This window comes from Mesoplodon bidens, assembly GCF_964165515.1.
Source record: "Mesoplodon bidens genome assembly, chromosome: 4".
In the NCBI taxonomy this organism is placed as follows: Eukaryota; Metazoa; Chordata; class Mammalia; order Artiodactyla; family Ziphiidae; genus Mesoplodon; species Mesoplodon bidens.
In genome coordinates this window covers 57,906,067-57,921,755 of record NC_138160.1, presented here as the reverse complement: position 1 = coordinate 57,921,755, position 15,689 = coordinate 57,906,067, and the positions used below count along the sequence as shown (strand labels likewise).

At 50.1% G+C, this 15,689-nt stretch overlaps 2 protein-coding genes across 6 annotated transcripts in view; one reads left to right on the top strand and one right to left on the bottom strand.

Annotated features, from left to right (window-relative positions):
* Window positions 1-15,689, top strand: part of MRPS27 (mitochondrial ribosomal protein S27) — a 128,767-nt gene that overhangs the window by 111,954 nt on the left and 1,124 nt on the right. The window lies entirely within an intron of this gene.
* Window positions 10,473-15,689, bottom strand: part of MAP1B (microtubule associated protein 1B) — a 96,405-nt gene continuing 91,188 nt past the window's right edge. For 2 of the 5 annotated variants that reach the window (XM_081231988.1, XM_081231990.1), the window contains 2 exons: window positions 14,806-14,944; window positions 10,473-12,515 (listed from right to left, as the gene is read on the bottom strand). In XM_081231988.1, the coding sequence (XP_081088114.1) occupies window positions 12,448-12,515; window positions 14,806-14,944 (207 nt within the window). In that variant the 3' untranslated portion in view covers window positions 10,473-12,447. Of the gene's footprint in view, window positions 14,945-15,689 lie in introns of all 5 variants that reach the window. The other 3 variants (XR_014015685.1, XR_014015686.1, XM_081231989.1) reach the window with 3 other exon arrangements.

Sequence of the window (15,689 nt, the reverse complement as noted above, 5' to 3'; positions counted from 1 at the left end):
TAGAGTGCGTGAAGAAGGCCCGTGTGGCTGGAGCGGACTGTGCAAGGCACAGAGCAGCGGGATTTGAGGCCAGGGAGATGAGGGGTAAAGGAAAGGACCGGTGGTGAAGACCGCCAGCCCATCAGTAAGGACAGCTACCCCCTATGGTCACTGTGCCTTCCTGAGGTGACATTTGTAAAAAGACCCACGCGGATGAGGCTGAGGATCATGGAGTCGCCGGGGGGAAAGCGTGGTAGACAAAGACACCAGTGCTGAGGCCCTGGAGGGTACTGTGCCTAGAGTGCGTGAAGAAGGCCCGTGTGGCTGGAGCGGACTGTGCAAGGCACAGAGCAGCAGGATTTGAGGCCAGGGAGATGAGGGGTAAAGGAAAGGACCGGTGGTGAAGACCGCCAGCCCATCAGTAAGGACAGCTACCCCCTAAAGTCACTGTGCCTTCCTGAGGTGACATTTGTAAAAAGACCCACGCGGATGAGGCTGAGGACCATGGAGTCGCCGGGGGGAAAGCGTGGTAGACAAAGACACCAGTGCTGAGGCCCTGGAGGGAACTGTGCCTAGAGTGCGTGAAGAAGGCCCGTGTGGCTGGAGCGGACTGTGCAAGGCACAGAGCAGCAGGATTTGAGGCCAGGGAGATGAGGGGTAAAGGAAAGGACCGGTGGTGAAGACCGCCAGCCCATCAGTAAGGACAGCTACCCCCTATGGTCACTGTGCCTTCCTGAGGTGACATTTGTAAAAAGACCCACGCGGATGAGGCTGAGGATCATGGAGTCGCCGGGGGGAAAGCGTGGTAGACAAAGACACCAGTGCTGAGGCCCTGGAGGGAACTGTGCCTAGAGTGCGTGAAGAAGGCCCGTGTGGCTGGAGCGGACTGTGCAAGGCACAGAGCAGCGGGATTTGAGGCCAGGGAGATGAGGGGTAAAGGAAAGGACCGGTGGTGAAGACCGCCAGCCCATCAGTAAGGACAACTACCCCCTGTGATCACTGTGCCTTCCTGAGGTGACATTTGTAAAAAGACCCACGCGGATGAGGCTGAGGATCATGGAGTCGCCGGGGGGAAAGCGTGGTAGACAAAGACACCAGTGCTGAGGCCCTGGAGGGAACTGTGCCTAGAGTGCGTGAAGAAGGCCCGTGTGGCTGGAGCGGACTGTGCAAGGCACAGAGCAGCGGGATTTGAGGCCAGGGAGATGAGGGGTAAAGGAAAGGACCGGTGGTGAAGACCGCCAGCCCATCAGTAAGGACAGCTACCCCCTATGGTCACTGTGCCTTCCTGAGGTGACATTTGTAAAAAGACCCACGCGGATGAGGCTGAGGATCATGGAGTCGCCGGGGGGAAAGCGTGGTAGACAAAGACACCAGTGCTGAGGCCCTGGAGGGAACTGTGCCTAGAGTGCGTGAAGAAGGCCCGTGTGGCTGGAGCGGACTGTGCAAGGCACAGAGCAGCGGGATTTGAGGCCAGGGAGATGAGGGGTAAAGGAAAGGACCGGTGGTGAAGACCGCCAGCCCATCAGTAAGGACAGCTACCCCCTAAAGTCACTGTGCCTTCCTGAGGTGACATTTGTAAAAAGGCCCACGCGGATGAGGCTGAGGACCATGGAGTCGCCGGGGGGAAAGCGTGGTAGACAAAGACACCAGTGCTGAGGCCCTGGAGGGAACTGTGCCTAGAGTGCGTGAAGAAGGCCCGTGTGGCTGGAGCGGACTGTGCAAGGCACAGAGCAGCGGGATTTGAGGCCAGGGAAGTGAGGGGTAAAGGAAAGGACCGGTGGTGAAGACCGCCAGCCCATCAGTAAGGACAGCTACCCCCTAAAGTCACTGTGCCTTCCTGAGGTGACATTTGTAAAAAGACCCACGCGGATGAGGCTGAGGATCATGGAGTCGCCGGGGGGAAAGCGTGGTAGACAAAGACACCAGTGCTGAGGCCCTGGAGGGAACTGTGCCTAGAGTGCGTGAAGAAGGCCCGTGTGGCTGGAGCGGACTGTGCAAGGCACAGAGCAGCGGGATTTGAGGCCAGGGAGATGAGGGGTAAAGGAAAGGACCGGTGGTGAAGACCGCCAGCCCATCAGTAAGGACAGCTACCCCCTATGGTCACTGTGCCTTCCTGAGGTGACATTTGTAAAAAGACCCACGCGGATGAGGCTGAGGATCATGGAGTCGCCGGGGGGAAAGCGTGGTAGACAAAGACACCAGTGCTGAGGCCCTGGAGGGAACTGTGCCTAGAGTGCGTGAAGAAGGCCCGTGTGGCTGGAGCGGACTGTGCAAGGCACAGAGCAGCGGGATTTGAGGCCAGGGAGATGAGGGGTAAAGGAAAGGACCGGTGGTGAAGACCGCCAGCCCATCAGTAAGGACAGCTACCCCCTAAAGTCACTGTGCCTTCCTGAGGTGACATTTGTAAAAAGACCCACGCGGATGAGGCTGAGGACCATGGAGTCGCCGGGGGGAAAGCGTGGTAGACAAAGACACCAGTGCTGAGGCCCTGGAGGGAACTGTGCCTAGAGTGCGTGAAGAAGGCCCGTGTGGCTGGAGCGGACTGTGCAAGGCACAGAGCAGCGGGATTTGAGGCCAGGGAGATGAGGGGTAAAGGAAAGGACCGGTGGTGAAGACCGCCAGCCCTTCAGTAAGGACAACTACCCCCTGTGATCACTGTGCCTTCCTGAGGTGACATTTGTAAAAAGACCCACGCGGATGAGGCTGAGGATCATGGAGTCGCCGGGGGGAAAGCGTGGTAGACAAAGACACCAGTGCTGAGGCCCTGGAGGGAACTGTGCCTAGAGTGCGTGAAGAAGGCCCGTGTGGCTGGAGCGCACTGTGCAAGGCACAGAGCAGCGGGATTTGAGGCCAGGGAGATGAGGGGTAAAGGAAAGGACCGGTGGTGAAGACCGCCAGCCCATCAGTAAGGACAGCTACCCCCTAAAGTCACTGTGCCTTCCTGAGGTGACATTTGTAAAAAGACCCACGCGGATGAGGCTGAGGATCATGGAGTCGCCGGGGGGAAAGCGTGGTAGACAAAGACACCAGTGCTGAGGCCCTGGAGGGAACTGTGCCTAGAGTGCGTGAAGAAGGCCCGTGTGGCTGGAGCGGACTGTGCAAGGCACAGAGCAGCGGGATTTGAGGCCAGGGAGATGAGGGGTAAAGGAAAGGACCGGTGGTGAAGACCGCCAGCCCATCAGTAAGGACAGCTACCCCCTATGGTCACTGTGCCTTCCTGAGGTGACATTTGTAAAAAGACCCACGCGGATGAGGCTGAGGATCATGGAGTCGCCGGGGGGAAAGCGTGGTAGACAAAGACACCAGTGCTGAGGCCCTGGAGGGAACTGTGCCTAGAGTGCGTGAAGAAGGCCCGTGTGGCTGGAGCGGACTGTGCAAGGCACAGAGCAGCGGGATTTGAGGCCAGGGAGGTGAGGGGTAAAGGAAAGGACCGGTGGTGAAGACCGCCAGCCCATCAGTAAGGACAGCTACCCCCTAAAGTCACTGTGCCTTCCTGAGGTGACATTTGTAAAAAGACCCACGCGGATGAGGCTGAGGATCATGGAGTCGCCGGGGGGAAAGCGTGGTAGACAAAGACACCAGTGCTGAGGCCCTGGAGGGAACTGTGCCTAGAGTGCGTGAAGAAGGCCCGTGTGGCTGGAGCGGACTGTGCAAGGCACAGAGCAGCGGGATTTGAGGCCAGGGAGATGAGGGGTAAAGGAAAGGACCGGTGGTGAAGACCGCCAGCCCATCAGTAAGGACAGCTACCCGCTATGGTCACTGTGCCTTCCTGAGGTGACATTTGTAAAAAGACCCACGCGGATGAGGCTGAGGATCATGGAGTCGCCGGGGGGAAAGCGTGGTAGACAAAGACACCAGTGCTGAGGCCCTGGAGGGAACTGTGCCTAGAGTGCGTGAAGAAGGCCCGTGTGGCTGGAGCGGACTGTGCAAGGCACAGAGCAGCGGGATTTGAGGCCAGGGAGATGAGGGGTAAAGGAAAGGACCGGTGGTGAAGACCGCCAGCCCATCAGTAAGGACAGCTACCCCCTAAAGTCACTGTGCCTTCCTGAGGTGACATTTGTAAAAAGACCCACGCGGATGAGGCTGAGGACCATGGAGTCGCCGGGGGGAAAGCGTGGTAGACAAAGACACCAGTGCTGAGGCCCTGGAGGGAACTGTGCCTAGAGTGCGTGAAGAAGGCCCGTGTGGCTGGAGCGGACTGTGCAAGGCACAGAGCAGCGGGATTTGAGGCCAGGGAGATGAGGGGTAAAGGAAAGGACCGGTGGTGAAGACCGCCAGCCCATCAGTAAGGACAACTACCCCCTGTGATCACTGTGCCTTCCTGAGGTGACATTTGTAAAAAGACCCACGCGGATGAGGCTGAGGATCATGGAGTCGCCGGGGGGAAAGCGTGGTAGACAAAGACACCAGTGCTGAGGCCCTGGAGGGAACTGTGCCTAGAGTGCGTGAAGAAGGCCCGTGTGGCTGGAGCGGACTGTGCAAGGCACAGAGCAGCGGGATTTGAGGCCAGGGAGATGAGGGGTAAAGGAAAGGACCGGTGGTGAAGACCGCCAGCCCATCAGTAAGGACAGCTACCCCCTATGGTCACTGTGCCTTCCTGAGGTGACATTTGTAAAAAGACCCACGCGGATGAGGCTGAGGATCATGGAGTCGCCGGGGGGAAAGCGTGGTAGACAAAGACACCAGTGCTGAGGCCCTGGAGGGAACTGTGCCTAGAGTGCGTGAAGAAGGCCCGTGTGGCTGGAGCGCACTGTGCAAGGCACAGAGCAGCGGGATTTGAGGCCAGGGAGGTGAGGGGTAAAGGAAAGGACCGGTGGTGAAGACCGCCAGCCCATCAGTAAGGACAGCTACCCCCTAAAGTCACTGTGCCTTCCTGAGGTGACATTTGTAAAAAGACCCACGCGGATGAGGCTGAGGACCATGGAGTCGCCGGGGGGAAAGCGTGGTAGACAAAGACACCAGTGCTGAGGCCCTGGAGGGAACTGTGCCTAGAGTGCGTGAAGAAGGCCCGTGTGGCTGGAGCGGACTGTGCAAGGCACAGAGCAGCGGGATTTGAGGCCAGGGAGATGAGGGGTAAAGGAAAGGACCGGTGGTGAAGACCGCCAGCCCATCAGTAAGGACAGCTACCCCCTAAAGTCACTGTGCCTTCCTGAGGTGACATTTGTAAAAAGACCCACGCGGATGAGGCTGAGGACCATGGAGTCGACGGGGGGAAAGCGTGGTAGACAAAGACACCAGTGCTGAGGCCCTGGAGGGAACTGTGCCTAGAGTGCGTGAAGAAGGCCCGTGTGGCTGGAGCGCACTGTGCAAGGCACAGAGCAGCGGGATTTGAGGCCAGGGAGATGAGGGGTAAAGGAAAGGACCGGTGGTGAAGACCGCCAGCCCATCAGTAAGGACAACTACCCCCTGTGATCACTGTGCCTTCCTGAGGTGACATTTGTAAAAAGACCCACGCGGATGAGGCTGAGGATCATGGAGTCGCCGGGGGGAAAGCGTGGTAGACAAAGACACCAGTGCTGAGGCCCTGGAGGGAACTGTGCCTAGAGTGCGTGAAGAAGGCCCGTGTGGCTGGAGCGGACTGTGCAAGGCACAGAGCAGCGGGATTTGAGGCCAGGGAGATGAGGGGTAAAGGAAAGGACCGGTGGTGAAGACCGCCAGCCCATCAGTAAGGACAGCTACCCCCTATGGTCACTGTGCCTTCCTGAGGTGACATTTGTAAAAAGACCCACGCGGATGAGGCTGAGGATCATGGAGTCGCCGGGGGGAAAGCGTGGTAGACAAAGACACCAGTGCTGAGGCCCTGGAGGGTACTGTGCCTAGAGTGCGTGAAGAAGGCCCGTGTGGCTGGAGCGGACTGTGCAAGGCACAGAGCAGCAGGATTTGAGGCCAGGGAGATGAGGGGTAAAGGAAAGGACCGGTGGTGAAGACCGCCAGCCCATCAGTAAGGACAGCTACCCCCTAAAGTCACTGTGCCTTCCTGAGGTGACATTTGTAAAAAGACCCACGCGGATGAGGCTGAGGACCATGGAGTCGCCGGGGGGAAAGCGTGGTAGACAAAGACACCAGTGCTGAGGCCCTGGAGGGAACTGTGCCTAGAGTGCGTGAAGAAGGCCCGTGTGGCTGGAGCGGACTGTGCAAGGCACAGAGCAGCAGGATTTGAGGCCAGGGAGATGAGGGGTAAAGGAAAGGACCGGTGGTGAAGACCGCCAGCCCATCAGTAAGGACAGCTACCCCCTATGGTCACTGTGCCTTCCTGAGGTGACATTTGTAAAAAGACCCACGCGGATGAGGCTGAGGATCATGGAGTCGCCGGGGGGAAAGCGTGGTAGACAAAGACACCAGTGCTGAGGCCCTGGAGGGAACTGTGCCTAGAGTGCGTGAAGAAGGCCCGTGTGGCTGGAGCGGACTGTGCAAGGCACAGAGCAGCGGGATTTGAGGCCAGGGAGATGAGGGGTAAAGGAAAGGACCGGTGGTGAAGACCGCCAGCCCATCAGTAAGGACAACTACCCCCTGTGATCACTGTGCCTTCCTGAGGTGACATTTGTAAAAAGACCCACGCGGATGAGGCTGAGGATCATGGAGTCGCCGGGGGGAAAGCGTGGTAGACAAAGACACCAGTGCTGAGGCCCTGGAGGGAACTGTGCCTAGAGTGCGTGAAGAAGGCCCGTGTGGCTGGAGCGGACTGTGCAAGGCACAGAGCAGCGGGATTTGAGGCCAGGGAGATGAGGGGTAAAGGAAAGGACCGGTGGTGAAGACCGCCAGCCCATCAGTAAGGACAGCTACCCCCTATGGTCACTGTGCCTTCCTGAGGTGACATTTGTAAAAAGACCCACGCGGATGAGGCTGAGGATCATGGAGTCGCCGGGGGGAAAGCGTGGTAGACAAAGACACCAGTGCTGAGGCCCTGGAGGGAACTGTGCCTAGAGTGCGTGAAGAAGGCCCGTGTGGCTGGAGCGGACTGTGCAAGGCACAGAGCAGCGGGATTTGAGGCCAGGGAGATGAGGGGTAAAGGAAAGGACCGGTGGTGAAGACCGCCAGCCCATCAGTAAGGACAGCTACCCCCTAAAGTCACTGTGCCTTCCTGAGGTGACATTTGTAAAAAGACCCACGCGGATGAGGCTGAGGACCATGGAGTCGCCGGGGGGAAAGCGTGGTAGACAAAGACACCAGTGCTGAGGCCCTGGAGGGAACTGTGCCTAGAGTGCGTGAAGAAGGCCCGTGTGGCTGGAGCGGACTGTGCAAGGCACAGAGCAGCGGGATTTGAGGCCAGGGAAGTGAGGGGTAAAGGAAAGGACCGGTGGTGAAGACCGCCAGCCCATCAGTAAGGACAGCTACCCCCTGTGATCACTGTGCCTTCCTGAGGTGACATTTGTAAAAAGACCCACGCGGATGAGGCTGAGGACCATGGAGTCGCCAGGGGGAAAGCGTGGTAGACAAAGACACCAGTGCTGAGGCCCTGGAGGGAACTGTGCCTAGAGTGCGTGAAGAAGGCCCGTGTGGCTGGAGCGGACTGTGCAAGGCACAGAGCAGCGGGATTTGAGGCCAGGGAGATGAGGGGTAAAGGAAAGGACCGGTGGTGAAGACCGCCAGCCCATCAGTAAGGACAACTACCCCCTGTGATCACTGTGCCTTCCTGAGGTGACATTTGTAAAAAGACCCACGCGGATGAGGCTGAGGACCATGGAGTCGCCGGGGGGAAAGCGTGGTAGACAAAGACACCAGTGCTGAGGCCCTGGAGGGAACTGTGCCTAGAGTGCGTGAAGAAGGCCCGTGTGGCTGGAGCGGACTGTGCAAGGCACAGAGCAGCGGGATTTGAGGCCAGGGAGATGAGGGGTAAAGGAAAGGACCGGTGGTGAAGACCGCCAGCCCATCAGTAAGGACAGCTACCCCCTATGGTCACTGTGCCTTCCTGAGGTGACATTTGTAAAAAGACCCACGCGGATGAGGCTGAGGATCATGGAGTCGCCGGGGGGAAAGCGTGGTAGACAAAGACACCAGTGCTGAGGCCCTGGAGGGAACTGTGCCTAGAGTGCGTGAAGAAGGCCCGTGTGGCTGGAGCGGACTGTGCAAGGCACAGAGCAGCGGGATTTGAGGCCAGGGAGATGAGGGGTAAAGGAAAGGACCGGTGGTGAAGACCGCCAGCCCATCAGTAAGGACAGCTACCCCCTAAAGTCACTGTGCCTTCCTGAGGTGACATTTGTAAAAAGACCCACGCGGATGAGGCTGAGGACCATGGAGTCGCCGGGGGGAAAGCGTGGTAGACAAAGACACCAGTGCTGAGGCCCTGGAGGGAACTGTGCCTAGAGTGCGTGAAGAAGGCCCGTGTGGCTGGAGCGCACTGTGCAAGGCACAGAGCAGCGGGATTTGAGGCCAGGGAGGTGAGGGGTAAAGGAAAGGACCGGTGGTGAAGACCGCCAGCCCATCAGTAAGGACAGCTACCCCCTGTGATCACTGTGCCTTCCTGAGGTGACATTTGTAAAAAGACCCACGCGGATGAGGCTGAGGATCATGGAGTCGCCGGGGGGAAAGCGTGGTAGACAAAGACACCAGTGCTGAGGCCCTGGAGGGAACTGTGCCTAGAGTGCGTGAAGAAGGCCCGTGTGGCTGGAGCGCACTGTGCAAGGCACAGAGCAGCGGGATTTGAGGCCAGGGAGATGAGGGGTAAAGGAAAGGACCGGTGGTGAAGACCGCCAGCCCATCAGTAAGAACAGCTACCCCCTGTGATCACTGTGCCTTCCTGAGGTGACATTTGTAAAAAGACCCTCGCGGATGAGGCTGAGGATCATGGAGTCGCCGGGGGGAAAGCGTGGTAGACAAAGACACCAGTGCTGAGGCCCTGGAGGGAACTGTGCCTAGAGTGCGTGAAGAAGGCCCGTGTGGCTGGAGCGCACTGTGCAAGGCACAGAGCAGCGGGATTTGAGGCCAGGGAGATGAGGGGTAAAGGAAAGGACCGGTGGTGAAGACCGCCAGCCCATCAGTAAGGACAGCTACCCCCTAAAGTCACTGTGCCTTCCTGAGGTGACATTTGTAAAAAGACCCACGCGGATGAGGCTGAGGATCATGGAGTCGCCGGGGGGAAAGCGTGGTAGACAAAGACACCAGTGCTGAGGCCCTGGAGGGAACTGTGCCTAGAGTGCGTGAAGAAGGCCCGTGTGGCTGGAGCGGACTGTGCAAGGCACAGAGCAGCGGGATTTGAGGCCAGGGAGGTGAGGGGTAAAGGAAAGGACCGGTGGTGAAGACCGCTAGCCCATCAGTAAGGACAGCTACCCCCTAAAGTCACTGTGCCTTCCTGAGGTGACATTTGTAAAAAGACCCACGCGGATGAGGCTGAGGATCATGGAGTCGCCTGCGGGAAATATTTCAAATTATTATTTTTTCTAAGAATTTTTCTGTAAGCTTCCAATTGTAGTGATGTTTGTAGTTACTATAAATCAAGCTTTGGAAGTGCAAAAAATAAAGACTGCCTTCATTTTAGGAAAAAAAATGCAATTTTCTGGCCCCAAGGGCATAGTGCAGTTCACTTAAGTGTTGATATAATTTATAGTCAGTCTCCTTTTCTCTTCTTTTTCTAAGTAAAAAGTAAACCAGTTTTCTAAGTAGTAGTTCCTAAGATTTCAGACTTATGAAAAGTTGGTAGTAGAATTTTATTTAGAATTTTACTTAACGCCTTATTCATTTTTCAATGAGTGCTTTAACATAACACATTGGGAACAGCTGCTGCAAAGTAGGCCTGCATGATTTTTTTAAATTGACATGCGCAGTCAAATCGCTGATTCATTAAAGTTGGAACATTTTCTATGCCCGTGATGAGTTTGTGAACCATGAAGAAAATGAGACTAAAAGATACGCAAACAAGTCGGATAATACTACAGTGGTTGCTGATTGTTGAGATTATTGTTAAACTGTAATTCGTAATTTAGATGGCAGTATTTATCTCTTTGTTGTAAACTCTCATAGCTGAATTGCTTAAGTACAAGTTATAGAATTTCAGTGCACTTAATTTTTAATGGAAAATCTGAAACCTAAATTGCTGATTTAAAAGGTACTGTACAACCATTGTATCTGTAAATAACTTTACTTAGCACCTTTTTGTCACTTAGAATAGTATGCAATACTACTTGAGTGAGCTATTTTGGAAGTAATACCAAGTTCTATTGTTTGCTTCTTAGTATTGGACTGAATTTACAGTTCCGTTGTGGACATTTTGCACTAAAGTAGTCGAATCCATTCTTCTTTCTTTTTGTTAACGTGCTCTGTACCACTGGTGAGTGCTCCTTAGTTTCCTTACCTGCTGCTACAGAAAGTTCTTTTACATCCCAATGGCTATCACCAAGGCCACAAAATAGAAAAACTATATTTGTATGCAACACTAACCCTTTGACTGCTAGTGTATGTTTCCGCTTGCTGTGCCTTGTTATGGCTGCTTTTTTGTGCTAATAAAGTACGTTTGGTGTTCAAAAAAAAAAAAAAAAAGACAGCACAGCACACACACCAACTTTTGCCACTTTTGTATTTTATTGTGGAACTGAGGTGTTTCTTTTTGTTTCTTTTACATCAAATATCCTCAATGGAAGAGGGGATATTGCACACAAATATCATAAAAGCACTACATATTACTTTCACTGGAAACTAATTTTCTACATTAGATATGACTGGATAGGATAGAAGTGATGCAGGATTATAAGACATAATACCATACACAGCTGCAGACTGACACAAACACCATTCAGAACAAGAGAGAGGAGTGGGAGGTGCTTCTCAGCCAGGCTCAAGACCATGTCCTTCCAGGGTGGAAGGAGAAGGGCTGCGTGCAGCGCCGTAAGCCTGACTCAGTGCCGCAGGGGCGTTCTGAAAAGGGCAGCCCCGGTCTTGATGTCCCATCTCGATGGCTCCTTTTTGGGGGAGCTCCAAATGAGTGCAGAGAAGCTATTTATTTCTTCCCTTCCTTTTCAGTTGTTGATGCTGCCTTTTAAATTAATAAAGTCACAGATTTTTTTTCATAGTAAATAGTTTTAATACCAGGTGAATAACCTAATCGCTTTCAAAGAAATGCTCATCCCCTAGGCTGCTTTTGGTGTGTTGTTCAGTTGGTTAAAAGATAAAAGCTTACAGTTCCTTTCAGATGGAAACAGGGTCTTTTCTTCTAAATCTGAAGCGCAAATAAAAGTTATTAATCTAACTCACAATGTCATTACTGAGCAAGAACCTCCTGTGACAGGTGACTGACTGAAGAGGCAAGAAAAGCAATTTCAGAATTGTAGAGCAGCTCCTGAGAGCTGAAATTTGGTAACAGGTAAAATGGGAAGTGGTAATATTTCCATTAGCAAATGATTAAATCTTATTAAATGAGTACTGGAAAGCTCCTAAACTGTGTAAGCTATTGGAGACACTTAAAACATTCATATACACTGGGGAAACCATTCACTATGACATGTAAGGTTAAGAAAAAAAAACCATTTTTTTTTGGAACACCATGGAAAATGGCATTTAAGGGTTGGGAAGGGGGGGGAGGGTCAGTCACTGTATCCAGCCCCACCACAAGACTGAGAAAGCATGCACAGGGATTGGGTTTTGAGAAAGGGGATAGAATTAGTTAAAATTGAAAATGGAGGATCATCTCTAACGTTTAGTCTCTGTAGAAGTTTAAGAATACTACCAAAAAGTTCATGATCATGAGTGCTATCTCGATGGAATCCCATCATTTAAACAGAGTGTAAATTCCTTTCACTCAAATATTCAATCTATACAATTGGATTAAGTAATCAGTATGAACAAAGCTCCTAGAAGTCTGTGTCAATCTTTAGCTCTCACCATGAATGTACATGGTACATTGTGATGGCTGTTACTAAACTAATTGTGTATTTATGAAACTAGCAAAATTAGGTTAGTCACACAGGTAGGAAAGGTGTCTGGAAGGACAGGAGCAACCTGTAATGTAAATATTGGTGTTCCTGTTATATTCAGGCTCTGTGGTCATCACTGAGAACAATGGATGGAGAAAGGTACTGATCTATTTCATAGGAAAAAGAGCCAGCTGACCAGTGACAGCTTTTGTATATTTTTTCCATTAAATTCCATAGCAAAAAAGAAAAGAAAAAAAAAAAAAGGAGTGGGATTGAACGGTTATAATTGAAGACTGGCTATAATTTTCCTAAAATGTTTGGTTTTTTTCTTAAAGCAAAATAATGTACATGTTAAATAAATTTAATTTGGGAAATTGGAAAATAATTCCATCTTCTATCAAAGAAAAATCAACCAGAGGTCTGGATTTGGCAAGAAGGCTGGAAATCTGTTTCTCTTCCAATGCATCATGTGAACCAACTTAACAACTAATTATTAAATTATCATCTTGAGTATCTTAGAGGTTGTCTCTTAAAATACCTTTTAAGTAGGTGAGTTTATACTCACTGAAATCCTTTTTTGTCACAATGTGTTTTCCATCGTGTGCTCGTTTTTTTGTACCCTAAATCAATGCGTTGTTCTTAAGGACTTCAAAGAAATAGGGTAATAAATAAAAGCTGCATTTCTAGAGAAGCCTAAAAAAAAATAGAATATTAATTTTTTTAAAAAATTAAACATTTGAAAAATGTAATTCACAGCATTAAGTAGACTGCATTAGGTCCTCGGTGAAGGGACCCGGAAGAAGCATTGTTTAAACCTTCATAGTAGTTAGCAGTGCAAAACACACACTTATCAGACAAAAATAAACTAAAATGTTAATTCTGAAATAAATAACTAACATAGAAAATAAAACGAGGTGATTGTTGACTACTCCGTAGATCTTAGAGTCTGCAGGAGACGCAACTCGACAGAGCCCAGCACAGCTGTCACTGAAAAGTTTGCCACATCTGAACACTGGGTGCGTTGATCTGCAACTTGAAACTCAACGTCAGTTTTAATCATGATCTGGCTTCCCAGGTTCATAGTTCAATGATGACAATGATGGAAATGATCTCTGAACTCTACGTGATGAACCGTAGGAGTTGGGAATTCATTTGTTTTCAACGTATTTTTCTTTTTTTGTTTTTTCCAAAAAAGAAAATCCCAAAGCAAATTTTTGCTAGGGTTCTTTGAACTTGTCTTGGCTCTTTTACCTCATGGTTGAAGATCTTGAAAGAAGTACGTAGGATACCACTGGGTGATGTACTCGTAAAGGCCTGGAAAAGTAGCCATTCTCCCCCACTCTAAGATAGCGCATACTCAGATTTTTGTTATGGGACTCAAGGGGTGGGAGGTATCACTATTCCTGGTAGTGATGGGCTTTTAATAAATATTATTACTGCAATATCAGACTTCAATCTCACCAGAACTTCAAAAAACATTATTCATTTTTTTGTCTTACGAAACACTTAAAAAAAAAAAAGGCTGTCACTTGAAAATTTTCTTTGCATTTTCCTGTAAATGAAAACATTTGTTAAAAAGTTCATCTATGAAAAGTTCTCACATATCTAAAAAAAAAATTCTGTACACTTGTTCCCATAATTATGCTGAAATTAATGGAAAATTTAAAAAAAAAGCCAATGTAAGACAAGGGAAGCTAAATACTGTACACTTGCTGAGAACCTTTTCCACCATTAAGATTCACTGTTTTCCCAGTTCTGATCATAGAAGCCGTTTCAATCTTGAACTTGCAGTAGTAAAGAAGCTATGAAAGGCTCAACTTGCTTGGCTGAGGGGCCTGAGGTGGTATTCAACACGCAATGCTCAGCATCAGACTGTTGCACCAATCAGGCAAGCTCCTAGTACCCCTCCCACGCGCACACACATGCTCCTTTAACTGGAGTATCTATAATCCTACACGGATGTTTTATAAACTCGCTGTCTCACATTAAAAAATAAGTGCATCAAGTATCTTTGTACATTCAAGTCACTTCCTAAGGCAAATTGTCTACCATATGTACTCCCAACTGCTTTGGTATTTGCTTGTTTATCGGGGTGGACTCGGGTGTCTCCGCATGCAGGTTAATTGACTCAGAGTGGACTAACTGGGTGCACAGATGCTGGGAGCATGCCTTAGATCAATCTACTCGTGTGTTTGAAGAGTCTGAGAGTTCTGAATGGGGTTCAAACCACTTGCATGTCCAGTCTACACTCACTACATTTTGTCAGTGTGCAGCCTTCAAACTGAAGGAGCTTAATTAAGGCGTGAAAAATCTCACATGCCCTCATTACAAGTTTTGTTCTTTTCCGTTTTCTTCCAGCCAACTTGTTTTAGGAAATTAAGACCCTTTTTGATGACTCAGACTGACACAAGTTGCAAACTTTGCCTATGCAAACTACAGAATAGACAGAAAATGCAGACCTAACTAATGGTTATTTTCTCTTCTCTGCCCCACCCTGCTCTCTCTCTCTCTCTGGTATCTCACCAGCATTCTCTACCATTACATCTCCTCCTCTTGCATTCTTTTTTTCTTTCTCATTTTCTCTCTCTCTCTCTCTGTTCTGCGTTCCCTCTCTTTTGTGCGTGCGCGCTCTCTCTCTCTTTCTCTCTCTAAGACAGATGCCTCTACCTAGCAGAAATCAGTTGGGTTTGCTAGTGCATGGTTTCCAAATGTTCAGCAGAGATGAACTGGGGTAGGTAATTTTGCAGTAACTTGAACCCTAGTGTGGGAAGACTGCTACTTCCCTTAGCAATCAGCAAAAACTGAGAAATATTAGTGACTTGTATCACCATGACACAGTATAGCGTTTGGCAGGTAACAGTTCAGCGACTTATTTAGGTGAATTGACTTTTGTTAGAAAAGGTGGTTTCAAACTGAAGAATTTCTGGAAACAAAGTTCAAACCCTGTGGTGCGGCTGGCCTGGTTGTTACAGTTCAATCTTACATGCAGGGAAGGACTCATCTTGCATAACCACGGTACTGCTGCTTGCTAAAACCATGATGTTGAGCTCCTGCTGTTTCTCATGGGTCTCCTGGTACCATTCCCTCATCACTTCCGAGTCATGAGTTGGGATCAGGGTCACCTGCAGGGAGAGAGAAAACAGCTGCTGAAGAGCAGAACCGGAAATCGGATGAAAAACAAACAGAACAACAGCGAGGTATTATTAATTAGACCATTAGGCCATTAGAAAAAGAAGGGCAAAGAGAAAAATCTTCTACTGTCCTTAGGAAATTCAAAGAACTTTTCAACTTAACGTTTTCTAGGAACCAGAATAAAGCTGCCAAAAAAATCAGTTTTTCTTGGGGAGCTGAAGACTGGAACCAAAAGCACGTCATTAACTCATTGGTTAATCAATGAGTTGTCGGTTTTTCAGTTCTTTAGTGTTAAGAAGTGCTTTGGTTAAGGTGGAATTTCTTGTATTTCCTTTAACATAACTGATCCTAAGAATAAACATTTGTATCTTTAATTTGTGTGTGTGCTTAGGGGCAGAGGGTTGGGTGGGTAGGCGGGCACTGGCCTGAACAGTAAAAATCCCACCTTGTATTCAGTAAGAGGCCACTGGGTGTTTCTCATTAGATTTCATATGATGAAATAACCAGCATTTTTATTTAATGTTATGCAAGCACAGTTTACTGAATGACTGTACAAAACCATAAGGAAAACTTAGATAAGCAAAAACCATAGCTGACATAGTATTAAGAGTGGTTCGTGCCTAGTTATGATGCTTGGGACCCGGGAGTATCCTGCTGGGGACCATTTTCAGCACTGCCCCTGCTGCAGAATCTCACTGGACAGCCGATTTTCTAAACGGCCATATTCCAAGTTTT